The sequence below is a fragment of the Zonotrichia albicollis genome, chromosome 27 (genome assembly GCF_047830755.1).
Source record: "Zonotrichia albicollis isolate bZonAlb1 chromosome 27, bZonAlb1.hap1, whole genome shotgun sequence".
NCBI classification, from domain to species: Eukaryota; Metazoa; Chordata; class Aves; order Passeriformes; family Passerellidae; genus Zonotrichia; species Zonotrichia albicollis.
This window is the reverse complement of record NC_133845.1, coordinates 2,397,167-2,423,914: the sequence shown is the minus strand read 5'-3', so window position 1 is coordinate 2,423,914 and position 26,748 is coordinate 2,397,167. Positions and strand designations below refer to the sequence as shown.

The 26,748-nt window shown below is 48.5% G+C and overlaps 1 protein-coding gene across 1 annotated transcript; it reads left to right on the top strand.

Moving 5' to 3' along the window:
* Positions 1-333: 333 nt before the first annotated feature.
* On the top strand, positions 334-26,541 carry TRIM29 (tripartite motif containing 29). The gene is made up of 8 exons (XM_074527773.1): positions 334-1,199; positions 9,190-9,285; positions 10,433-10,666; positions 11,313-11,511; positions 15,889-15,972; positions 21,563-21,664; positions 23,280-23,359; positions 25,741-26,541. The coding sequence occupies exons 1-8, from the start codon at positions 354-356 to the stop codon at positions 25,801-25,803; spliced, it is 1,704 nt and encodes a 567-aa protein (XP_074383874.1). The 5' UTR covers positions 334-353; the 3' UTR covers positions 25,804-26,541.
* The last annotated feature ends 207 nt before the right edge of the window (positions 26,542-26,748 follow it).

Below are 26,748 nucleotides of genomic sequence, written 5' to 3'. Positions count from 1 at the left end.
TCTATGTATATAAACAGCCCTTCCTCCCCAACCTGGTTAGACAAGAATGTTCCTGGGTGTGGACTGCCTTGTATAATTAACTGCACAGCTGGAGCTCTTCTGATCCCTCCACGTCTGCTCCTTCCTTTCCTCCTTCCTTTCTTTCCCCCTTGCATCCACCTGGGCGCGATCCGGGCGCGCTGCTCCTCCTCGGGGAGCGTCACTGGGGCAGGAAGGTTCCCTGAATTCTGCATTCCAGAGCCATTCCTGGCTGGGAGCAGCACCAGGCAGAGCCTGCCTGCCTTGGAGGGGGCTGAGAGCCGGGAGCTGGAGCAGAGAGCGAGCAGAGAAACCCCTACAAACCCGTTTAGGCCATGGAAACGGGGAGTGCAGCCAGGACAAACGGCACCGCCAGCAAGCCCGAGGACGTGAAGAGCCCAACTACCCCCAAAAAAGAAGAGGAGGCCAAGAAGGCCACGAGCCCTGGCGGAGGCGAGAAAGAAGCTATAAAAGGCACGGGCGGCGCTGCGTTGGAGACAGGGCAGATCAAGAGCTCCCTCTTCTCTGGGAGTGACTGGAAGAGGCCCATCATTCAGTTTGTGGAGTCATCCGACGAGAAGAGGTCAACCTACTTCAGCATGGACTCGGCCGACTCCAAGAAGATGCAGTTCAACAGCGGCCAGATCGGAGACATGAGGAGACCAGGCCTCAACTTCCCGGAGAAGGGCGACCTCAGGAAGTCCCTGTTCTCCTTGGATTCCAAAAAGAGCTTCCTGCCCGCTGACGGGGAAGGGAGGAAGTCCCTGTTCTCCACGGGGGACCTGAAGAAATCCTCCCTGCCCCTGGTGGAGACGGGGGACCTGAGGAGACCCTTCAACAAGGCCGAGCGCGCGGCGGGCTCGCGGCCCCGCGTGAAGCTGGAGGACGTTCTCTGCGACTCCTGCATCGACAACAAGCAGAAGGCTGTCAAGTCCTGCCTGGTGTGCCAGGCCTCCTTCTGTGAGCTGCACCTCAAGCCCCACCTGGAGGGAGCGGCGTTCCGGGACCACCAGCTGCTGGACCCCATCAGGGACTTCGAGGCCAGAAAGTGCCCCGTGCATGGCAAGACCATGGAGCTGTTCTGCCAGACAGACCAGATGTGCATCTGCTACCTCTGCATGTTCCAGGAGCACAAGAACCACAGCACGGTGACAGTGGAGATCGAGAAGGCGGGCAAAGAGGTAATTTTATTCTCCTTTCATTCCTCCTGTCATTCCTTAAGTTCCTAGCAGCCTGCAGGTGTCACAGCACAGCCTTTGCTGCCCTGCTCCCAGGTCATTTTTGGGGTGGAATCCTGGATGCAGTGGTGCTAGTGGGAAGTGTTTAGTGGAAACTGATATTTCCTGGCTGCTGTTTCCATGGGATTGGTGTTCTCCTGATCCTGGCTGCAGCAGCACAGCTCTGCAAGCTGCATTTAGGGATGGAGAACCTGGCTGCCAGCACACCTGACTTCCAGCACAGGCTGAATCAAAGCCCTAAATGCCAAGTTTTTAAAAATATTCTTGCGTTTTGGCAGTGTTTGTGTGGTGTTGCCCACAGAAAGTCAGGATCAGCACCTCCAGAATACAAATTGTCAAATCAGTGGCTGCTAAAGTTACTCATGGCTGCTAATGACTATTGAAAATTGCTATCTCAGCTCATTAGAGTGAGATTAGGTTTTGTTGGCTTTTTTTTTTCTTTTCTGTTGAGCCACACCTATGGAAAAAATCTTTTGAAGTTTAGATGGAAAAAAAAAAAACAAACCCTGGTGCAAGCACGAAACTTGATCATTTCCCCTGAAGTGTTGCTGTGACAGGTTCAGAGGATGGACATCCAGGGAGATTTCACTTTTGTTTGCTCAAAGCCTCCTGTTGTTTGCTTTCTGGGTGGATGAGGAGGATTTCACTTGTTCTAGCAAAAAATCAGGGTCTCACCACGTTCGTTGCTGCACATCCCCGTGGTAAAAGGAAGAAACTTTCTAAGCAGACAGGACAGGAGAGACGCCAATAAAGAGAGCTGTAAAATATTAATTATATAAAACAAGGTGCCTGGAGTCACACAGTCAGGAGCAGGAAGGGCTCTAAGATCTCCTAAACCCCAAACCAGTGCTGTGATGTGGTGACCAGGCAGAGAGAGGTTCCTGCTGTGAGAAATCCTTGAGTTCCCTTCATGGGAAGGACAACTTTGCTCTTCCCAAGGAGCTGGGAAGATTCACCTCATCAGGCTGAGAGAGCATCCTGTGCAGAGCTTATCTCTGGCTCCTCTGGTCTTTTCTTGCCTTGTCATCTCCAGTTTGCAGCCCTGCTGAAACCAGACAAAGCCTTTTCCACGTCTCAGACAGCCTTTCCCAAATTCCTGCAGGGCCTGCCAGCCTTGCTGTTTGTTCCATAATTGCCTGAACTCGTGGTTTTGATGTCAGCCCTGACATAAAGCTGTGCCTGGTGTCTGCCAAGGTGTCCAATTCCTGCCTGGAACGAGGTGAGCAGATGCTTCCTGAGGAAGCAAAGCTGCTCAGATCCTTCCTCCTGTGCTGGAGACACCTCCAGCACCTTGGTTTTAAAGGCACAGCCATGCATGAGCAGAGAATGGGATTTAAATGCTGTTTGATTCCTTGTCTCTGAGTCTTTTTGCCACCTTCAGCTTTGCTGCTGCTCAGCCTAGAGGATTTAGGATTTATCAACATGAATCATGCCCATGTGTGAGTTTCTCCTGACAGAGTTTGATCGTGTTGTAACTCGAGCGAGCATTCACTCAGACAAAAACAATTAGCAGCAAAGCTGTTGCCTACAAATGCTTGTTCCCAGCCCTGATTTATTCACCAGAGGTGGAGCCTCAGCAGGAGCCACAAAGAGCAATGAATATTTCCAAGCCCCTGGTGTTTAACACCTCTCCTTATCACATCAGCCCAGCTGGAATTTGTGACCACAAACTGGGAGGGTGCCTGGTGCTGCTGCCCTTTCGGGAGGGATAAATCACAACCTCACACCAGGTCACCCTATCCCTGCCCTGTTCTCCCAACTTGGCATCCCAGCAGCTCCAGAGGGGCTTGAAAACCTCAAAAATCCATCCTGCCACTGGGATAAAGCTGTGTCCTGGCAGAGCTTTTCATCCAGATCCATCCTGCCACTGGAACAAAGCTGTGTCCTGACAGAACTTTTCACTTTAAAACTCCAAATCTTGTGCCACTGGAGTGGTGACCAGCACAAAGCTGTGTCCTGACAGAGCCTTTCACACCTTGCTGGATGTCCAGGGTTTATCTGCAAGGATTTCCTCACCCCTGGCTGCTCTGTGGCTCCAGAACCGGGGAGGGTTCCAGAGCTGGGGTTTGCTTTGCTGCACTGCCAACCTGGGGGCTCAGCGATTTGGTGGCACAAAAGTGTCACAGAATAAGCTTGGTTTAGGTGCATCTGCCCTTCAGACCTGCAGAATTAATGCAGATTTCAGCCTGGCTTTGCTGCGGGGAGGAGAGGGGCTGTGCTGTAGAGAAAGGAATTAGGAAACGCTGTTTGTCTCACGGAGCAGACAGAGCAGAGGAATGCAAACAAGCCAGAACAGACACCTATAGTTAGGGCAGTGCAAACCTGATATCTCTGTCCCAGACAGAGAGCACAGCCCCATCTTCCACTTTTCAGCAGCCTGGGGTGAGAGTCACTCACCCCCTGTTCCTGCTGGGCAGACACAAGTGAGAGAAAGGCACAGGGACTCAGACACAGACATTTGTCCTGACTTCCCACCCAGTGCTATTTGCCTATTTTACCCAGCAAACCTTTAATGCTCTCCCCAGATCCACTTTGCATTCATTTCCTGCTGCAGCTTTAGAGGAAAAGTAACAGTTTGCACCAGAACCAGCACAAAAAAACCAGCCAGGAAAAAAAATCGGTGAGGCTGGAGAATAACAACTCACACCTGAAAAGTGAGAACGCTCCACAGCAGCTTGTCCAGGCCAATAAAACCCTGATTTATCAGCAGAGCCCCCCTTGGAGCCAGCATCCTTCATCCTGAAAGGGGATCCTTCATCCCAAACCTGTTTTACAGGGCTGCTCTCCAAAGGAGACAACTTCACCTCTGCCTGCCAGTCCCAGAGCTGGAAACAACCTGGCATCGCATTCCAGCTCCAGCCCTGGTGCTCAGCATGCCAGGTCAGCTCTGCTGAAAACCACTTTGATCTGGTTGTTTTTTTTTTTGCTCTAATTCTTTATCTTTTAAAGCAAAGTTCGCTGTGGGTACAGGAAGGGGAGCTGGGTGTTCCTCCTTCCCACAGAGCTGCTTTGAAAAGGGTTTTTTTACAAAGGCTTTGAAGAAAACCATCCACAGAGATGGATCCAGAGGGGTTCCCATCTCTGCATCACTCTGTCAGTGAACAGAGAGCAAACAAAATTAAATTTTGGAAGAGTTTGGGGGCTTTTCTCAGTGCTGCAGCGTGGCTGGGAGGTTTTACCTGCACCAGCTGTGGCTGCTCTGTGGGCACAGCTCAAAATAAATTTGTCTGTTTGCCTGAATTCTGCATTAATCCTCCACACTGAGGGCAGAATCCAGGCAAAATCTACTTGTTTTGAAAGCAAGGAATTCCACTCTTGGAGAGAATTCCTTGCCTTCAAACACGTGGAATTCCAACAAATTCCACTTGTTTGCAAGCAAAGAATTCTCTCCAAGCTGTGCAGACTCAGCTTTTCCAGGGGCATTTCAGGGGATGCTGGCAGAGTTTTCAGGGGTTCCAGCCCTCTCTGCTTAACAGAAAATGAGATGGGAAAATGCAGTTGTGCACCCAGAGATGGATCCAGAGGGGTTCCATCCCTGCATCGCTGTCACTGAGCAGAGAGCAAACAAAATTAAACCTTGGAAGGTTTAATTCTATTTAATTCCAACAAAGTCCACTTGTTTGAAAGCAAGCTGTGCAGACTCAGCTTTTCCAGTGGCATTTTATGGGATGCTGGCAGAGTTTTCAGGGGTTTCTGCTTAACAGAAACTGAGATGGGAACATGCAGTTGTGCACCCTGCAGGAATCACGTCCCAAATATCCCCCTGACTTTCCAGCCTGGCCCTGCACTGGGAACAACGAGCTGGAGCAGCACTTTGTGCAGCTTTCCCTTGGTTAATGAGCAGAGCTGGGGACACAGGGCTGTGCCCAGGGTGTTCAGGGCATGATGCTGCTTGTGCTGCTGCTGCCTCCTTGCACAAAGCGCTTGCATCATCGTGCAGGGCTCTGTAATCTCCCATCTGCAGCTCCTCCACAGCACCAGGGCTGGGTTCAGCTCCTTGGATGTACACTCTGAACTTTCACTGAAGCCTCTCAACTGCCCTAATTAGCTGAGGCTCTAATAGGGGATCCATTCTGAGCGCGAAGGTTCTCAGTGCCTTCGGTTCTCAGCCTGCTGTGCTCAAAAAATTGTATAAATCTGGATTTTCTGGCATTTCCCACACTATTCCTGTTATTTCTGCTCTGGGGGGACCCCCACCATGGGGGCGTTGCTGTTTTATCTCTCATTAGGATCTTCTGAACCCCAAATCCTCCAATGGATTTGTTCTAGAGGGTCCATCAAGGATTTCTGAGCCTGGAAAATCTGAGAAATGTGAAGACAGATGGGAGTTTTCTCTTGGGGAGTGAAGCTGAGGCACTGCCTGTCCCCAACCCCTGTGGCCCCCATATTGTGATTGTATTTCTGTCATACACATGGGCAGCCAAAGCAACCTCCCAGACAGAAAAAAGGCATTAAAACCATCAGGAAATCACCTATTGAACCCTTGGTGTTGTGCTTCACCTCCAGAGAACCCTTCTGCCCGTGCCACCACTGCTTCCACTATTCCAGACTCTCCCTGCACCTCTATTTAACATTTTTTTCCCTATGTTTAGGGTAATTTTTTTTTGTAGTATTTATTTAATTTCATGCAGCACGCCACAACCCCACCTCCCCTCACCTCCCCTGCCCCTGCTGCACACGGTGCTGGCGTTTCCCCTTTGCCAGATCTGGCTGAGTGTGGGATTTGCATCCTGGCCATTGGGGCCACCTCTGTAATTTCCATTTGCAAGTCATAAACCTGCTCCAAATTGTTGTGTGCCTCTGCTCCTAAGTGGCTGTTCCACCCCACACCACCTTTCTGGGGGGTGTTTGAACTGCTGGGAGTCACGAGCACTTCTACAAATAATAGTTCCCAAAATTCCTTGGAGACCCATCTTAATTAAAAAGGAACCATAAAAGCATAATATTGTTATCACCACCTTCCCGCCATCACCTGATTTTTTTTTTCCTGTCCTTTTCTCTGTAAATCCCTTGAGTTTTGGAGTGTCTGTGTGGCTGTGAAAGTTCTGCTCTTCCCAAAAAATTCCTTCCAATCCTTCTCTGTAGGACTTCACATCTTTAAAAAAGGATGTTGCATCATTTTTTAAAAGGATGTCCTGATTTTTGGAGATGAGGAGGGAAATAATTGCTCTGGAGATGAGCTTTTCACTTCACAAGCAATCAATGCCTGCTGGATGCGGCTCAAGGAAATCCCTGGAATTTGGGTGTAATTTCTCACATTGGTTAATGCAGTGGATAAAAGGATCTAAACCATTTTCATCTCATTGCGTTTCCCTGCTGTGCAGAGTCCCCATGCACAGGACATCTCCCCCTGCACGTGGCAGTGGAAACCAGCAGGAGTTCCTCCAAGTCACTGTCTTGAAAATGTGAAAATTACGGGATCAAACTCCTCTCTTTGTTCTTTCCATCAGTAGCAGGGCAGATTTTCTCATCTGGAAGCCAATGTGGGTTCCCTGGTGAAGCTGTGCCACAAAATCCTTCCCTGTGTGCCCTGAATCCCTGCAGAGGGTGAGAATCAGCTCGTGGCAGCATTCAGGCCATTGCTGAGGGTGTGTGGGTGATATTTACAAATCCAGTGCTCTCCTAACTCCTAAAAACAATCTGAGGATGCACTGAGACACCTCTGAGCACGCTTCCCTTTTCTCTGCCCCCTTTTCCTGTGTTTTATAAGGCAACCAAACCACCATCCAGTCCTTGTCCCTCCACAAACAGAGATGTTCTGGGTTGGAGCAGCTGGGGCTGCTGGCTCTCAGAGCAGCTGTGCTGGATTCCAGCACCAGAGGCTGCTCAGACACTTGGCTGGCATCAGGACAGCAGCTCCTGTCTGGGCTGGTTCACAGCTCCTTCCCTGCTCTTCATTTCCAGTGCAGAACTGGAAACCCTCAAACTCTGATCAATAAAAACCCAGATTTTCATGTTCCACCGCATTCTTGGATGGACAGCCGGAGTGTGAGAGTGGATTTATCCATCCATGCCTCTAATTGTTGGCCTGAATTTCAGTGGTTTGGGCGAATTTAATGATTTTGCAGAAGATCCCACGCGACCAGCAGGTTCTCAGGACTCTCCTGACATGACAGAACACGGAATTTCTGCCAGTTCTGGAATTCCTCAACAGCTCTGGGCTGGGTGTCCCACAGCCAGATTGCCTCCAGCCATGGCTGAGACCAACCTGCACACACATGAAATGCAGAAATGCCCCAGCAAAGGCTGGGGAAGGATCTGTGGGGCAGGGATGGAGAATGGGAACAACCCAGGGAGGGATTGCTGGAGTTAATGGGGCAAAGATTTGACAACATCCAAGTCCAGGGCTGATCCAGGGAAAAAATGATGCAGGGAAACAGTGCCACCAATTCCTGTGCAGGTCCCAGCTCTGAGCTTCTCTGGGAATCCACTGCACAACAAAATGCAAATAATCCCAGTGAAATTGCTGATCTCAGCCCAGCAGGTTGACTACACCTCTTCCCTCCTCCTTTTGTGGCTTTTTCTTTTTTTCCTTTTCAATTTTTTTTTTCCAAGCATTCCCCAGCTCCATCGCTACATGAAAGCTCTCAATTCAGAGCAAATTAATCCACAATCCTGTCTAAACAGAATTCCTGCCGGAGGCATCGTCCTCTTGTTGCAACACTCGTCCAACGTCATTCCGTAATTACACGAAAACTGTTATTGCTGCACAGGCACACCCTGGGCTGGGCCCTGCTCTGCACACACAGCTGAATTTTGAAACAGCTCCTTTCCCCTGCAGCTCATGACTCCCATGTGATTAAAGGCAGCCTGGGAGGTGGGTGCTGCTGCTTTGCTGAATCTGCTGGGTCGGTGCCCGCTGGCAGCACGTGATGCCAGCTGGACCTCCCTGCTGCTCTGCTCAGCACAGCAGTGAGGATTTGTGTCCTGGTTTAGGGCAAATTGGGGAGAAAAACTCCCAAAAGGGGGCCCCTCCAGAAAGCAAACTCACACCAACCAGTTTGGGAGGGATTCCTCAGAGAGAAGTGGAAAGAACCTGCTTATTTAACAGGAAAACACTCCCCAGCACACAGAATGAACAATACTGGGTGGCACCGCTCTGTCACCACTCTGAAAAAGATGACAACTTCAGAAAGTCTCTCTTGGGGGTGGTCTCTCTGTTCTCAGTCCCTCCGGTGCTGGGGCAGCTGCTGCAGCCACAAGGTGCAAACTCTCGCTGTTCCCAGGTCCCAGACTGGAGCAGGTTCAAGTTGGTCCAACAAAGGGAAAGGAGAAACAGTCCAGGGAAAAATTGGGCTGCTGAGCTAAAGTAACTGATAAGCAGAAGCAAGAGCAAAGCAAAAAGCAAAGCAAAAAGCAAAGCAGCACCATGTACTGCCCCATCTCTGTGTCCCACCAGCTGTGGGGGAGCGGCTGATAGCAAAACAAAAACAAAACTTCACTTTTCAGAGCCAGTTTTGAAGGCACAGAATATGATATTCAGCATAAACAGCACACACAAATGGGGGTACAAGCATCATAACATCACCCCAGGACAGGATGCTGTGGGACAGAGAGAAACAGCAAGGGTTTCTCACAGTGGCTTGTGAGAACTTTCAGGGAGTTGTGAGGATGTGAGAACTCGTTAAGCACAATCAATCTGCAGGTGGTGTTGTTCTACTTTGTCTTTCTGTTCTTCTCAAGGACGGTGTGTGAGAAAGGTGCTTTTGTTAAGCAGCCAATCAAACAGAATCTATCCTATCACTCTGTAAAAACCATGTGGCTCTCTTGAATAAACCCTTCTTTGCTCTTTCTGCAATCCTGCCTCTCCCCTGTTCCTGTGTCATTCTCTGTGCAAGAGTGACACAGCAGGGCAGGCTGGGGCTGGTGGAAGGGACCACCAGCTCACCAGGCTCCCTCCCCTCTCATCTCCTCTCCTCTGCTCTCCCCACAGACCGAGCTGTCTCTGCAGAAGGAGCAGCTGCAGCTGAAGATCATCGAGGTGGAGGATGAGGTGGACAAGTGGCAGAAGGAGAGGGACCGCATCAAGGTGCGTTCGAGGGGCTCCCCTCTCCCTCCTGTGAACCCCAATTCCTGCTCCCCTCCTCTCCCTCATCCCTCCATCCCTTCCTCACTCCATCCTTCCCCAGCCCTTATCTCATCCCCAAACTCCCAGCCAAATCTTGGAAACAACAACTCCCACTGAAGTCATCTTGCGACATTCCCTGCGGGGAGATGCAGCCCTGATACAAAACCAAGGCACCTCCCTGCTCTGGCTCCTTTTTTAGGTCCTTTGTGGCCCTTCCATCACCAGTAGCCAGGCAGATTTAGAAACAAAATCCACAAATAAGCTGCAGGAGGGCTTTGGGTTGCCCAAACTGAGATAAGACAGCAGGAGCAGATGAATTTACCCACACAAACATCTTATTTATGGTGGAACAGCTTATTTCCATGCTGAGAGAGGGCTCCTTTGTAATTCTTGCACCGTGGTAAGGGTTGGAATAGAGTCATGGTATTATTTTTTTCATTTATAGCCTAACTGAATAAAGCAGTGAAAGCACAAGTTGGAGACACCCCAGAAAATTTGCATAATATTAACAGGCAAAGCCATTCTTCTCCCTTTTATGTGGTGCAAGCACATTGGCTCACCAGCTCTGCTTTTCATCTGCTTTATTATTACTATTATTATTATTATTATTATTATTATTGGAAACCTGACCTAGAAATTCTGACTCTCAATATAGTTACATCCCCAGTCTTTCTGAGGAATATTTCAGAGGCACCTCGAGGTCAGGCTTGTAAAAAGAGTTTCAGCACCTTTCATCCTTTGAAATGGTGGGAATTTGGTCCTCAAATAATCCAGGAGCCAGAGCCCTGATTTAGAAGGTGACAGAGTGTTTTTAAATGTCACCTGTGAGTGCATGAATTGAAATTGGAGATGTGCTCTTACCTCTGGGAAGGCAGTGGCCCTTTTGGACTGCATCCATGTGAATATTGCAGGAACAGGTATTGCTTCTCTTGGCACAACTTTCCTGCAGCTGAGACTTGCCTAGCTGGAGTTTCCATACCCTAAATGCTGAATCCTTGGATTTATCCCCCTCTGTGTCTCTCTGTTAGCAAAGAACTCGGTGGAATTTTAATATTTTCTTGCTCCTCTTTCCCGCTGCCTCCTCTCTCTGTGCCCCTTCCCCACCCAGAATTACACCACCAACGAGAAAGCCACGGTGGACCAGCACTTCAAGGAGCTGATCCGTGACCTGGAGAGGCAGAGGGATGAGGTGAAGGCTGCCCTGGACCAGAGGGAGAAGATTGCCTCGGAGAACGTGAAGGAAATCGTGGATGAGCTGGAGGAGAGGGCGAAGCTGCTGCGGGAGGACAAGGAGAACAGGGAGCAGATCCACCAGATCAGCGACTCCGTGCTCTTCCTGCAGGTGACACAGACCTCATTTCCCTTCCCTTTGTCCTTGTGAGGACAAGATTTGTCCCAAAGACAATCCCAAGGAAGTGTGAGATGTGTGAACTCTCATGGTGAGGGAGATGGAGAGACTGAGTGGTGATCAGAATCCAAATTTACTGTGGCCTACACGTGCTTATATGCTATTATATACCCTGTGCTTATATACTATTATATACCCTCATTTCCCTTTCCTTTGTCCTTGTGAGGACAGGATTTGTCCCAAAGACAAGCCCAAAAAGGTGTGAGATGTGTGAACTCTGTGTATAAACTGCCGGTGTCAAGAAGGCTTGTAAGGAAAGAGTGGAATGGAATGATAATAAAATCCTGTGACTCTCAGACAGTCTGAGCCAGCTGGATTGTGATTGGCCATTAATTAGAAACAACCACATGAGACCAATCCCAGATGCACCTGTTGCATTCCACAGCAGTAGATAACCATTGTTTACATTTTGTTCCTGAGGCCTCCCAGCTTCTCAGGAGGAAAAAATCCTAAATAAAGGATTTTTCATGAAAAAAACTGTAACACCTTTCCACTTTTGGATTCCAACACCAACCAGCTCCCTCCAATTCAGCCTCCACACCTTTATGCTCCTCATTAATGCCATCCCTTTCTCTGGCAGGAATTTGGGGCTCTGATGAGGAATTATGTGCCCCCTCCATCCCTCCCAACCTACAGCGTGCTGCTGGAAGGGGAGAGCATGAGCCCATCCATGGGGCTGCTCAGGGATGATCTCCTCAACGTCTGCATGAGGCACGTGGAGAAGATCTGCAAGGCAGACCTGGGCCGCAACTTCATCGAGAGGAACCACATGGAGAACGGTAAAACATCCCCAAAATTCCCCTCCCTGCTTCCCCAGAGGGCAGGCTCAGGGGTGGTGAGGGTGGTGAGCACTCCTGGTGAGGAAGAAAGCAAGCAAAGACCTGGGGGGAAAATGGGAGAAGCCACTCCTGAAGCTGGAATGAATTCTGGAAGGTGAGAGTTGTTAGAATGTGAGTTCTGGAATATCAGAGTTATTCTGCCACTCCTGTGTGGGCATGGAATCAGCTGAACTGCCAGATTTAGGTTATCCCATACAGGACAACAAACTGGCCCCACTTCCCTGGGTTTTGGTTCATTTTAGGGTTTCACGTTTAGCATTTAACGTGTGGAGTCAAGAGCAGCCACCCTTCCCTCCTGCCCTGTGCCAGGGCCCATCCACCTCCTGGAAGTTTAGCAGGACATTTTCCAGGAGGGGAAACTCTGCAGATCTGCAGAGGCAGCTCAGTGAAGGGTGAATTCACACAGGTGAAATGTGGGATGGCACGTTTGGAACCCCATTTGTACACTCAGTTAGCAGCTGGAGGGTGCTGGTGTGACATCAAATGTTACAAGTGCAGGGTTCCAGCACTGAAATACCCTGCAAGCACCTGCCACTGAGAAGGAAATATTTGAAAATCTAATTTTCCAAGTAAAAAAGGGTTTAATTTGAGTGTTCAGCTACAACTTGAGCTGGAATGATTCTGATAATATTCCCTGTTCCACCTGGGGACAGCTTTCCTGCCTGCCCTGACCCAGGCTGTTCCCCACACCTCAGTGGTGTTTAAGGTGAACAGAGAGCTCACAGCCACCACCACATCAGCAACACCAATCTTTGAACTTTAGAACCCACTTCCTCACAATTAGCTGTGAATAAAGGACTTGTCTTGCTCAGGACATCCTGCTCACTCACACCTGAGATCAGGACAGGGCACCACAACAGGGCTGTGCTCTCTGCACTTCCCAGACCTTTGTAACCCTGGGCACGTAGCCTAATCCCAGGGGATGACCTCTGGCAGCAGGGATGGGAATCAGTGGTGACCTCACCTGGATGGTTGTCCAGGAGAGCAGGGATGAGTGGTTACCTCACCTGGATGGTTATAGAGGGAGAGCAGGGATGGGAGTGAGTGGTTATCTCACCTGGATGGTTGTCCAGGAGAACAGGGATGCGTGGTTATCTCACCTGGATGGTTGTCCAGGAGAGCAGGGATGGAAATCACTGGTTATCTCACCTGGATGGTTGTCCAGGAGAGCAGGGATGGAAATCACTGGTTATCTCACCTGGATGGTTGTCCAGGAGAACAGGGATGAGTGGTTATCTCACCTGGATGGTTGTCCAGGAGAGCAGAGATGAGTGGTTATCTCACCTGGATGGTTGTCCAGGAGAGCAGGGATGGCAATGAGAGGTTATCTCACCTGGAAGGTTAGCCAGGGGCAGCAGGAATGAGTGGTGATCTCACCTGGATGGTTATCAGCAGAGCAGGGATGGGAATCAGTGGTTACCTCACCTGGATGGCTATCCAGGGAGTGCAAAGATGCCAAGGAGTGGTTACCTCACCTGGATGGTTGTCCAGGAGTGCAGGGATGGCAATGAGTGGTGATCTCACCTGGTTATCTCACCTGGATGTAATCTCCCAGCCACTGAGGAAGCCCAATACCAGGGCAGCAGTGGGTGATATCAGGATAAGTGGCACCCTGCTCTTCCAGGAGGATGTGGGAGGCCAAAAGGTGCAGGAATAACCTCAAGGACAGCTCAGGCAACACAGGAGATGAGGAACTCTGCTGCAGATCTGCAAAATCGCTGATAATCCACTCAAACTCACAATATTTAATGGAGACCCCTCCTGTATCAATAATTACAGAGCCATCATTCTTCATCGGACATGAATTAAATGGACCAGATCCTTCTGGACCAACCTTTCAGGAAGGTCAGGGATCCCAAAGTGCCCAGGATGCACAGCTAGATGCAGGTTTTAAAACTCCCCCTGCCTTTAAAGTAGCACCAAAAATTGAACATTACTCATCTTCCATCACTGCAACACTCCTATTAAAATTCCCAACACTCCACATGCTCCAGAATTACCGAGAAATTTGACAATACCTCAATACCAAAAGATGACAAACAGATGCAAAAATCACTTCTGTGTATTTTTCTTTCTTTGTTCACCTGAAGCTGTGCAGAATTCCCATCTGCTGGGTTTTGCCAGTCCTGGAGCATTTACCTTGGACATTTTTAAAACTCAACAAGGTTCTGCAGCTGCTCGGTTCTGGTAGCTCAGGATAAAGCCTGATTACTTCTTGATTATTTTAATTGGGGTTTCCTCCATGTTATTGATGCCAGAAGCCGTTGTTTTTATTTGAAATCCATAAAATCCAAGTGCCAAAATAGTTTTTAACTCCTGCCAGGAACCTAGGTGCTTCCAGGTGCTTTACCAGGGACTCAGCTTGGATCCTGCCCTAATGAAAAGTTGGGAAATGTTATTTATGGCCAGTCCCAGGAGCTTCAGAGCTCTCCATTCTCCAAGCCATGGTTGCAGATGAAAGAGGGCAGCACTCTGCATCCAGTGGCTGCCAGGGAATTAAATCCATTAAGGAACTGTGGAGTTATTAACTCAGACTCCCCCTGAGTCACTGCAACAAATTCATTTGCAGCTGGCTTGATCTTCCACTGTAAAAAAAAACTTCCCAGGAAGAAATATTATATTAATGGAATGAAAGCTGCTTAATAGCAGACTCCAAAGGGAATCCATGTCCTTTTAGTTGTCATAACAGGTACCTGTGTGGTGAGGAGACAAATAATCAGGGAGCTTAAATAGCACTGAAAGAAATGGGAGAAATAAAAGAAAAGTTTGTTCAGTGACTTGAGAATCAAAGAATGGAGCTATTTAAACACAAAAACCGAATTTACTTCCTTGCAGAGAACAATAGGTTTGTAGAGGCCTCCAAAGAATGTTTTCATGAGCAAGTGTGGTGATAAAGCCTCATTGCCTTTATCAGTGTCAGAAACCCAAACCCAGGCTGTTTGATCCATGAAACCTGAACCAGCCACCCCTGCCCAAGAGTTTAGAGCTGTTTGCAGCTCAGCTTTAGCATCTCTCTCTGAAAACTGGAGAAGCCAACCCATTTAACCCCCCAGAAGTGATTTCTGGGGCTTTCAAGAGTGGCAGTTCTCCATCAGCCAGGCTGTGCTCAGGTGAATACAGTTAAGGAGCCAAACTCAAACTTTTGGAGTCATTTTTTACCACACAACATCATTTTGGTAAAAATGCCTCAACCCTCAGGTCTCCCTATGGATTTTAGAAGATCCTGTGTCTGCTGGGAGGTTGAATGCCTTACCTGGGCTTTGTCTCAGAAGAAATCTTTTATTTTAGACCCTGGCCAGCTCCAGAACTGCTTTAGCTCCCAGACAGAGATGCCCCAGGGGGATTAAAGACCCCCAAAGTGCATCCTGTGCTCCCTGGACCTGGGGGTGCCGGTTGAAATGAGCCAGCAGAGTGCCCTGGCGGCCAGGGAGGCCAATGGCTCTGCCTGGGTCAGGAATGGTGTGGCAGCAGGAGCAGGGAGCTCATTCTGCCCCCATGCCTGGCACTGGTGAGGGCAAACCCTGAATGCTGTGTCCAGCTGTGGCCCCTCAGTTTGGGAAGGGTGTTGAGATGCTCAAACACAAGGCTGGTGAGGGGCTGGGAACACAAACCCTGTGAGGAACCACTGAGGGAGCTGGGGGTGTTTAGCCTGGAGAAGAGGAGGCTCAGAGGTGACCTTACTGCTCTCTAAACCTTCCTGAAGAGAGGCTGCAGAGAGCTGGGGCTGGTCTCTGACAGAGGCAGAGGACACAGTCTCCAGCTATGGCAGAGAAGGGATAGGTTGGTTATTAGGAAAAATATTTTCACCAAAAGAATAATAAAGCACTGGAATGCTCTTCCCATGGAGGTGGTGGAATCACCATCTCTGGATGTGTTTAACAAAGACTGGACATGAAACTTGGTGCTATGGTTGAGGTGTTATGGCACAGGTTGGACTCGATGATCTTAGAGGTCTCTTCCAACCTCATCATTCTGAGATTCTGTGATTCAATTTCTGTGTCTCTGAGATTCTGTGATTCTGCAATTCTGTGACTCTGATTCAGTGATTCTGTGATTCTGTGTCTCTGAGATTCAGTGACTCTGTGATTCTGCAGTTCTGTGATTCTGCAGTTCTATGATTCTGCAATTCTGTGACTTTGTGATTCTGCAATTCTGTGATTCTCTGACTCTGTGATTCTGCAATTCTGTGACTCTGTGATTCAGTGATTCTGCAATTCTGTGATTCTATGTCTCTGTCTCTGAGATTCTGTGATTCAGTGATTAATTCAGTGATTAATTCAGTGATTCTGTGATTCATGCCCTGCTCTCCCTCCCCAGGGGATCACCGGTTCATGATGAACAACTACGAGTGGAACCAGCCTGACAACCTGAAGAGATTCTCCATGTTCCTGTCTCCCAAAGGTAAGGATGGCATCCCACAGCTGGCCAGGCTCCCTTCCACCTCAGGAAAGCAACTTCACTCATGATCCAGCCCAAAATTTGCACTTTTCCACATCAGATCCATCCCTCTGCACGTTTTCTCGCCAGTTACAGAGCTTTTGTCTCAAAGCAGGCAGAAAAGGTTCTCAGTTTTATGGGGAAGAGCTGAAATAGCTGAACTCTATCCAAGAGTGAGTATAGGGGAGTTTTGACATGGGTTTCCAGGTTAAAATCAGTGTTTTTCTCCACCCAAAGCTTATCTCTCTGTGCTATCAAGTGAAAGCTGCATTTTACTTTCACCACCAAACATATTTTTTCCTAACAGTGAGAGGACAGAAGAAGTAAGGAATATGTACTAAAAAAAGCCCAAACCCAGGAGTTTGGAGCTCCTCTGTCAGCTCTGACAAGAGCCCTGGTGATTTGTTTATGTCCCGTTTGTAGTGTGGCCACTGCAGGGAGAATCTTTGGAGTGAACCAATGTTTCCAACACACCCAGCTCTAAAATCACAGCTGGCATTCCCAAACTGGCATCCAGAGCAAGGAGCTGAGAGTGCTGAAAGCCCAGGCAGGGTGAGGAATAAAAGAACAGGAAAGGTGGCACCAAACCACCCTGAAAAAGTGACCAAATTTCAGCCCTGCTGGGTTTGCCAGGTGTTTCCAGCTGCTGCTCTGGGCAGGGACAGGGCCATGGCAGCAGGGACAGGGCCATGGCATCAGGGACAGCCCCTGAGGGCACATTCCTGCCCTGTGCTGGTGTTTCCTGAGGATAACCCAGACCCCAACACTGAGCCCTTTGTCTGCATTGCCAATTTGCCCTTTTCTGCCCTCAGCCCACGCCTGGCAGCTCCCTGAGGATGTTTGGAGCAGGGCTGGCATTCCCATTTCAACTTGGCTCTTCCCAAGTTCAGGGGCACCGTGGCATATTTTAGACTTGGGTTTGTTTTTCTGCTCTCCTTCCCCAGGATTTCCAGGCCCTGTGCTTTCAGGTGATTTTTTTAGAGCTGTGTTTGTTTTTCTGCTCTCCTTTCCCAGAGTTTGCAGGCCCTGTGCTGAGACCACAGGCTCAGCCCTGCACCCAAAACTTTCCAACCCTGAGGGAAGCTTGAAAATCAATTTTAACCCAGCACAATCTGAGCTTATCTCTACCCAAAATCTGGAGCTTTCAGGTGGAAACAGCCCCAAAGGCTTTAAAGGGATGTGGCAATGAGGAACACCAGGCAGTGTCATCCCCTGGGGTGGGGACAGTGCCCAGCCTGGCAAAAAGGAAGGGAAAAAAGAAGGGATCCAGCTGATCCAGGATTGCACCCAGAGCCTGTGCTGGGTGGGGATGGAGCAGAGAAAGGGTTCAGGAAGGATCCAGATGATCCAAGATTGCACCCAGAGCCCATCAGGGCCAGGGTTCAGCAGGATCCAGCTGCTGGAGCCATTCTAGGAGGGAATTCAGGAGCAGGGTGAATCAGTAGGCAAAGCAGGAGACGTGACCCACTTGGCTTGCAGGCTGGCTGGCCAAGGATCACCTCATGAATAATGCACCATCCTCATCCTCACTGAACCCTCCTGAGCTCTCTGTGCCCTGTCCCTGTGGCAGCCAAGTCCAGCAGTGCAGCTGATTGCATCTCTGCTCAAGAATCCCAAAAAACAGGAGGGAGAAAAAACGAGGACCACCCTTTGTATTGTGTCACACCCTTGGAATCTCCAATATCTCATGGCAGCTTTGCTACACACCCTGTTCTCAGGCTGGGTCACTGCAGAGTCTGCCCCAGGCCACAGTGGAAATTCTGTTTGCTGGATTGAGGAATGCTCTGTGCTAATTACAGCAGCCCAGACTGGGGAACTGCTTGGATTCCAGCTGAACCTTCTGGGTTTAAACCCTGCTTAAATTTAAGACTCCTGAATTTCATAATAAATGGCTTCAAACTGAAAGAGAGGAGGTTTAGATGGGATATTAGGAAGAAATTCTTCCTGTGAGGGTGGCGAGGCCCTGGCACAGAGCAGCTGGGGCTGCCTCTGGATCCCTGGAAGTGCCCAAGACCAGGCTGGACAGGGCTTGGAGCAACCTGGGATAGTGGAATCTGTCCCTGCCCATGGCAGAGGCTGGAATTAGATGATTTTTAAGGTTCTTTCCAACCCAAACCATTTTATGCTCCAATATTTCACTGCAGGGATGACAGGATGAGGCAGAGGGGCATAAAACACTTCAAACACTGCCCCAAAGACAGAGAGGAACAATCTGTTGAGCTGCTCCACACTCAAACACTGCCCCAAAGACAGAGGGACAATCTGTCCAGCTGCTCCACACTCCTTTCTGTCCTCTCCCACTGAGATTTCTTCTCCTGGTGTGTCAAACAGTTTGGCCAAAACCAGGAGGAGGCTGGAAAAATCATCTTGGAATGAAGAGTAGAAGGGACTCAGACACGTAAGAGAGAGAATTGTGTGCACAGAAACACATCTTAAACAGAACTGTGCACACAGAAACACAAATAGAGAAGCAGCCCACAGGATGGCAGCAGAGCAGCTCCAAGGATCCTTCTTTTTGCTTTACTCGGTGTTCAAAGGGCTTTACTGCCTTCCCCTACACACCAGTCTGTGTCCTGGTGGGAGCCTGGAGCACTCACCTGGCACAGGGCTGGGAATGTTCCTGTCCTGGGAAATGTTCCTGTCCTGGGAAATGTTCCTGTTCTGGTGCACACACCTGGCACAGGGCTGGGAAATGTTTCTGTTCTGGGGAACACAGCGGGCAGGGAAATGTTCCTGTTCTTATGCACACACAGGGCAGGGAAATGTTCCTGTTCTGGGACAGGCACAGGGCTGGGAAATGTTCCTGTCCTGGAGAACACACAGGGCAGGGAAATGTTCCTGTCCTGGGACACATAGAGCAGGGAAATGTTCCTGTCCTGGTGCACACACCTGGCACAGGGCAGGGAAAAGTTCCTATTCTGGTGCACACAGGGCAGGGAAATGTTCCTGTGATGGGAAATGTTCCTGTCCTGGGAAATGTTCTGTCCTGAGACACACACCAAGCACAGGGCAGGGAAATGTTCCTGTCCTGGGAAATGTTCTGTCCTGGGACACACACCAGGCACAGGTCAGGGAAATGTTCCTGTCCTGGGACAGACACAGGGCTTGGAAATGCTCCTGTCCCGGTGCCTGTGGAGCTCTGAACCCCAAGCTCTGCCTGCAGAGCTCTCATCTGAGTACCCAAACCCAAACCTGCAGCTCTGTGGCACTGGCAGCTCTGCTCAGTGCAGGAGAAGTTTTTCTCTCTCTGTTCCCCACTCCCCATCACCCATTGGTAAAACCCAGGCTCTCCTCTGCTGCCTGGGCCCAGATTTCTGCTCTGGGGCTGCTCGCAGCTCGGTGGGCACCTTTCCTAGAGCAGTGCCAGGCACAGCCTCGTCAGGAGCCCGCTGCTGAACTGGATGCTCTTGTTTTTACAGCCAATTTCAACCCACGGTCATGGGAATTTTCCTCCTTCCAAGCGACCGAGGAAACACTTGGTACGGGTAATTCTGCCTGCAGCCTGAGAGGATCTAACCCCCCGTGCCACAGCTTCCTGCCTCACTAACCCACCTCTCCTGCTGCCCTCTCAGCTGCCCTGGCACCTACAAACCCCAGAGCCAGCTCCTGCTGGGCTATCACACACTGCCCAGCCAGGGAAAGGCGCCCCTGGTTCTGCTTGGTCACAGAAAAATGAGGTGCAAAACTCCTTTTTTTGTGTGTGTTTGTAAAGGAGGCAGTTTGTAAAGATCCCCAGAAGACTCAGAGCACCCCGAGGAGGTGGTGGCAGAAGCAGGAGGAGACTCCAAGTACTCCCAGCCAGTCTCAGAAGCACGAGGTGCTTCTTTCTATCACACCTTTTATTAATAAAAGGTGTTAATACCTCTTAAGTATCCTTATTCTCTATTGAGGATATTCCTAACTTTACATTAAAATCCCCATTTTTTTCCCCTGAATTCCATGGTTATTCCTTCACTGATGGGGGGACATTAAAACCCCCATTTTTTTCCTGAATTCTTTCAGTGATGGGGGGATATTCCCAACTGGACACTAAAACCTTCTTTTTTACCTGAATTCCATGGCTATTCCTTCACTGATGGGGAAATATTAAAACCCTCATTTTTTTTCCCTGAATTCAGTGGTTATTCCTTCAATGATGAGGGGATATTCCCAGCCAGGCTGGAGATTAAAACCCCCATTTTTTTCCTGAATTCTGTGGTTATTTCTTCACTGATGGGGGGGATATTAAAATACCCATTTTTTTCCTGAATCCCATGGTTATTCCTTCAGCAATAGGGGAATATTAAACCGCCATTTTTTTTTCCCGAATCCCATGGTTATTCCTTCAGCGATGGGGGAATATTAAACCGCCATTTTTTTTTTCCTGAATTCAGTGGTTATTCCTTCAAGAACAGGGGGATATTCCCAACTGGAGTATCCTGTGTTCTCAAGGACACAGCCTGGCCCATGTTCATGCCTTTTCTTCTCAGATGCCCATCTTCCTTTCCCTTCCCATTTTCCTCTTTTGCTTTGTTCCTACAAGGTCCTACAAGGTCCTACAAGGTCCTACAAGGTCCATTCTTTGCTGCTCCCTGGAATCAGCCAGGGCCAGCCTGCCTGGGGAGCTCTGGTGACTCAGAGCCACACCTGAGCCAGGGCTGGCTCCCTCTCATCTCGCTGCTCTCAGGAGGGCAGCAGGGGAAGCTTTGATGGTTTTTGGAGGAAGCCTGCAGTGCTGGGAGGAAGGGCAGTGCTGGAGTCATCCCTCCTGCCCCAGGGAGCTGCTCTGCAGCCACACCTGCACTCTGGGGCTCTCAGGAGCAAGGCTGGGCCCTGCCTGGAGGCTGGCATCACCTCACACCCACACAGAGCTCACAGGGGTCCCAGGGCGAGGGAAGAGATGAGGATCTGACTCCATGGTTCAGAAGGCTTGATATATTATTTTATATATAAATATATATTTATATATATTTATGTATTTTATATATTTTTATATATTTTATATATATTTTATATATTATACATATTTATATATTATACATATTTATATATTATACATATTTATATATTTAATATCTATTTATATATTTAATATCTATTTATATATTTAATATATTTATATATTTTTTTATATATCTATTTATATATATATTTATTATATTATGTTAAAACGATACTAAAAAAATAGAAGAAAGGATTTCATCAGAAGGCAGCTAAGAATAGAAAAGGAATGAAATGGCTCTCGGACAGAGAGTCTGAGCCAGCTGACTGTGATTGGCCATTAATTAGAAACAATCACATGAGACCAATCACAGATGCATCTGTTGCATTCCACAGCAGCAGATAATCAATGTTTGCATTTTTTTCCTGAGGCCTCTCAGCTTCTCAGGAGGAAAAATCCTAAATAAAGGATTTTTCAGAGAATATCGTGGCTACACAGAGCTGCCTGCCCTCACCTGCCTCTGTCCCTGAGAGAAAAGGGACAAGAGGCACAAGGGACTCGTGGCAGTGTCACAGGGGTGTTTGGAGCTGCCCCCTGCAGCCCTGGAATAACAAAAACCTCTTTATCTTCCAGTAGGCAATGGCACTAAGCTGCCTTTTCAGTTCTCCTCGGTGGGACAGAATCCGCCCGGTGACTTCAGCAAACAGTCTGATGGGAGCCTCTTCACTAAGACCGGTACTAGGAACTGACTGTCCCCCCTCCTCCTGTGCCCTTTGGGGTGCCAAACCCCCCTAATCTGCCTTCCTGCCCCATCTGAGGTGCCAGACTCCTCTAAAATGCCTTCCTGCCCCATTTGAGGTGCCAAACTCCTCTAAAATTCCTTCCTGCCCCATTTTGGGTCTCAAACCCCCTCATCCTGCTCTGCCTTCCTCCCACCCCTCTGAGGTGCCAAACCCCCCTAATCTGCCTTCCTGGTAATAAGAGGTATTAATACCTCTTGGGTACCCTTATCCTCTAAGGAGGATACTCCCAACTGGAAATGAAAACCCCCATTTTTTTTCCTGAATTCCATGGTTATTCCTTCAGTGATGGAGGACATTAAAATCCCCATTTTTGTCCTGAATTCCATGGTTATCCCTTCAGTGATGGAGGACATTAAAATCCCCATTTTTGTCCTGAATTCCGTGGTTATTCCTTCAGTGATGGGGGGATATTCCCAACTGGGCACCTTTTGGCATCTTTGAGGTGCCAAATCCCCTCATCCTGCTCTGTCTTCCTGCCCCATTTGGGGTCCCAAACCCCCTAATCCTGCTCTGCCTTCCCGGAGCAGTCCCACACCTTGGTCTCACTTTCAGTTTCACCTGCACAGGAGAGACTCAGCTGAAGCAGGGCAGCAAGGAGCGTTAAAAACCATTCAAGTTTTATCTAAGGAACAGGTGGAGGGATTTTAAATTCTGTTTGTAATGGGCAGGGATAAATTTTAGATGATTCTTGAGGAAGACACCATTTGCTCCTCTGGTTTCATCGCTGAAAAATAACACAAAAAAGGTAAAAAAAAAAAAAGCAGGAGCTGCCTCACCAGAACCAAACCCTCATTCACTGTGTCATCTCCCTGCTGTCACTTCCCACCAGAGGCAGGATCCAGGATTTTAAATTTTGTGTGTAATGGGCAGGGATAAATTTTAGATGATTCTTGAGGAAGACACCATTTGCCCCTCTAGTTTCATTAGTGAAAAATAACACCAAAAAAAAAATAAAAAAGAAAAATATGCAGGAGCTGCCTCACCAGAACCAAACCCTCATTCACCATCTCATCACCCTGCTGTCACTTCCCACCAAGGGTGGGATCCAGGAGCTCCAGAACCTGCCAAGCAGAGTCAGGTGTGATTAACTGGGGGTGCTGGGCCATGGTGACATTGGCTGTGACATTTCTGGGGGGCTGCAGGGGGCTCAGGGCTTCTCAGGCTGCCAGAGGAGCTGCAGGAGGGCCAGGCTCAGCTCTGTGCACTAATTAACCAGCCTGCAGTGCTCTCTGCGAGAGCCACAACGCTGACTCTGGGACTCGGCCTGAATTTAATTGGGCTGATTGCATTCCACCTCTCTGCATTCCTCAGACGTTTTAATTAGCCAGCCCTCCTCTCCTGCCTTTTCCTGCCTGATGGGGTGGTGGCAGAGGCATCTGTCTGACGGCTGTCTGTGTGTCCCACCCGGGGCACGGCTGCATTTCCATGTTGAGCAATGCAAAACTAATGGGGTGGCACTTCCAGTCCTGCTGCTGCTCCTGGGGACACCACGGCGGTGGCAGTGGCAGGGGCTGCCACCAGTGTGACTGTGTTTTGTGTTGTCACAGCCTACCCTTCCATAGTGAGGCACCAGTCTGCAAAGGTGACGCCACAGACGTGGAAATCCTCCTCCAAGCAGTCTGTATTGGTAAGGAAAAGAAGAATTTTTTTTTCTTGGGGGAGCTTCAGGAAGAAGGACGGGAGCATGGAAATAAAAGTTTCGGTCCCACTGCTCCTGTGTGGGATCATGGAAATAAAAGTTTCAGCCCCACTGCTCCTGTTCAGGATGCAGATTAACCCCCAGCACTGATCAATGCTGCAAAAATGATGTTTTGAGAAGGTTTTGGTCTAAAATATGATGCAGAAACAGGGACAGTGCAAATGCTGTAAAATGGTACTGATAGCACTTTTCCCTGTCACCCACTTTGTCACCCACCTTGTCCTTTGGGAATGTGGAAATAAAATTTCAGCCCCACTGCTCCTGTTCAGGATGCAGATTAACCCCCAGTGCTGATCAATGCTGCAAAAATGATGTTTTGAGAAGGTTTTGGTCTAAAATATGATGCAGGAGATAGGGATAGTGCAAATGCTGTAAAATGATACTGATAGCACTTTTCCCTGTCACCCACTCTGTGTCACTCTGTGGCACCCACAGAGTGTCAGTGACACCAGAAACAACCACAGCAAAGTGATCCTGTCCTGCAGGATGCCAGATGAGGGCTCAGAAATCCCCAGAGCATCTCTGAGCCCCTGGTTTCACACTGACCATGATAAGGGGCACAGGGCAGTGACCTTTCAGGGCTTGTAGTCTCAAATAAACTGCCCTAGGATCACTGAATTAATCCGGTTTTATTCACACTGTGCTGCATTAAGGCCTTGCGTGATCTGAATTAAGATTGTGGAGCTTTTTGTCAACAGAAGTGAAACAATTTTTTAATTTATTTTTTTGTCATTCCGACGTTTTGTGAGAGCTGATTTAGTGTTTGGTGGAAGTGAGCAGAGATCATTCCCACACTGAGGGAAACCACAGCAGGTAGAAATTGAGGACTGCAGCTGGATCTGCCCCATTCTCAAGGCTCCCCAGGAGATTTCCTGTGGAAGGGATGTTCCTTGGAAATCCAGCCTGGAGCCTTTGAAGGTGCTGCAGCAAACCAGCAAAACTCTGCCATCCCTTCTGCCTTGGGTTTGATCTAAAACATCATCACCATGGTGTTCCCAGTGATTTTTCTTTAATCCCCACTGAGAAAATCTGAGTAACTTCACCCACCACCCCTTCCCTGTGTCCCTTCCTCTCCTTTTTACACATTTATAATGACCATTTCCTTTTTATAGCCAATATTCACCACACAGCCCTGAACCCAACAACTGAGCTGATAAATATAAGCATTTCAAAGCACCAAAATAGAAATACATACTGCAGTATCTCTGCAGGAGCTTTTATGGTCTGTTGGGCCAATAATCTGGCTTTTAAACCAGCCTTTAAATGTGTACTTAAGTAATCTACACCCTAAAAGGTCTGTAAATATGAATTTTCACAAAGGACTGGGCTGTTTAAGGAGGAAGGTCTTTTTCACACCCAGGGAGCTGTTTTAAATGAAGCCCCCCCTCTTTTATATTTTAATTCTGCTGGAAATGAGAGCCATAAAATGAAAAGCATCTCGACAAAAGGGAACATTGAGCAGGGAGATGGGCTGGGCTTGCTCTGCGGTTTCCTGCTCTTCAATGGGGCTGCACCAAATTGGCCTGGGGGGTTTTCCCACCTTCTGCACCTGAGAACAAACCCAAGGCAGACTGGGCTTTAAAACATCAATTTTCCCCTGAATCCCATGGTTATTCCTTCAGTGGTTGGGGGATATTTCCAAATGGACATTAAAACCCCTTTTTTTTCCTGAATTCCTTCAGTGGTGGGAGGATATTCACAGCCAGGCTGGAGATTGTGCAGCCAGGGATAATATTTATATATATCTATCTATTTATATGTATACTATTTATATATATTTATATATGTATATTATATATATTTATATATATTATTTATATATTATAACATAATGAATTAAAATTATAGTATAATGTAAATATATAACATAAAATATTTTAAAAATTAAGTTAAAATAGAAACATTTTATTATATAGTATTATATTAATCAACACGTATTTTTAAATTCTTATAGTTAAAAGTGTAGTGTTAAGTTAGTAGAATTTAATTAATTAATTATATTTAATTTAAATTAATTTCAAATTTAAATTGATTTAAAATTTTTTAAAATTAAATTATTAAAATACAGATTAGACTATATAAAAATAAAATAAGTAAATAAAATTATTTATTATTAGTCTATATAAAAATAAAATAAAATAAATAAACCACATACAGATTAGACTATATAAAAATAAAATAAATAAATTATCAAAACCAATTCAAAAATCCAATTCCTTGCAGCACTGAGACGGGAATTAGTGAGCTGAGGGTGGAAGGGAGGGGAAAAGGAGGGGTCAGACTGACGTGCCCCGAATTGTCCCTTGCAGTCCCATTATCGGCCCTTCTACGTCAACAAAGGCAACGGAGCCACCTCCAACGAGGCGCCCTGAGCTGCTGCGTGCGAGGAGAGCTCCGCGGAGGGATTGTCGCCGATGTCCCCGCTCCTGCCCACCCTGCTGCTCCCCCGGGCAGGGCAGGCATGGCCCTGCCCTCAGCACACCAGGGCTTCTCCCTCCTTGTCCCCTCCCTGTCCCCTCCCTGTCCCCTCCTTGTCACCCCCAGCTGCTCTGCCCCTCTGCGAATTGTGGATGCTTGGGTGGCACCCCCTGCTAGGCAGCTGTCCCTTTGTCCCCAGTGCTTTTAAACACTGCTGGATGCCCCAAAGCTCTTCCCAGGCTCCAGATTTCCTCTCCACCCTTGTGTCACATCCCCTGGTGGCATCAGAGTCCCGTAAGCTCAGCTCTGCTCCTCACCTGCCCAAAATCTCAGTGGGATTTTCCCAGAGCTGGAATTGTGTCACCACCCCCTGCTAGGCAGCTGTCCCCTTGTCCCCAGACCTGTCAAACCCTGCTGGACACCCTAAAACCCTTCCCAGGCTCCAGATTTCCTCTCCATGCTGGGGTCACATCCCCTGATGGCATCAGGGTCCTCCAAGCTCAGTTCTGCTCCTCATCTCCCAAAAAAACCAGCAGGATTTACCCAGAGCTGGAACTGTGTCACCCCTGCTAGGCAGCTGTCCCCTTGTCCCCAGAGCTGGACACTCCAAAGCTCTTCCCAAGCTCCAGATTTTCCTCTCCATAGTGGGGTCACATCCCCTGGTGAGATGGGACCTCCTTCAGCTCAGCTCTGCTCCTCACCTGCCCAAAATCTCAGTGGGATTTTCCCAGAGCTGGAATTGTGTCACCACCCCCTGCTAGGCAGCTGTCCCCTTGTCCCCAGACCTGTCAAACCCTGCTGGATACCCCAAAGCTCTTCCCAGGCTCCAGATTTCCTCTCCGCCCTTGTGTCACATCCCCTGGTGGCATCAGGGTGCTCCATCAGCTCAGCTCTGCTCC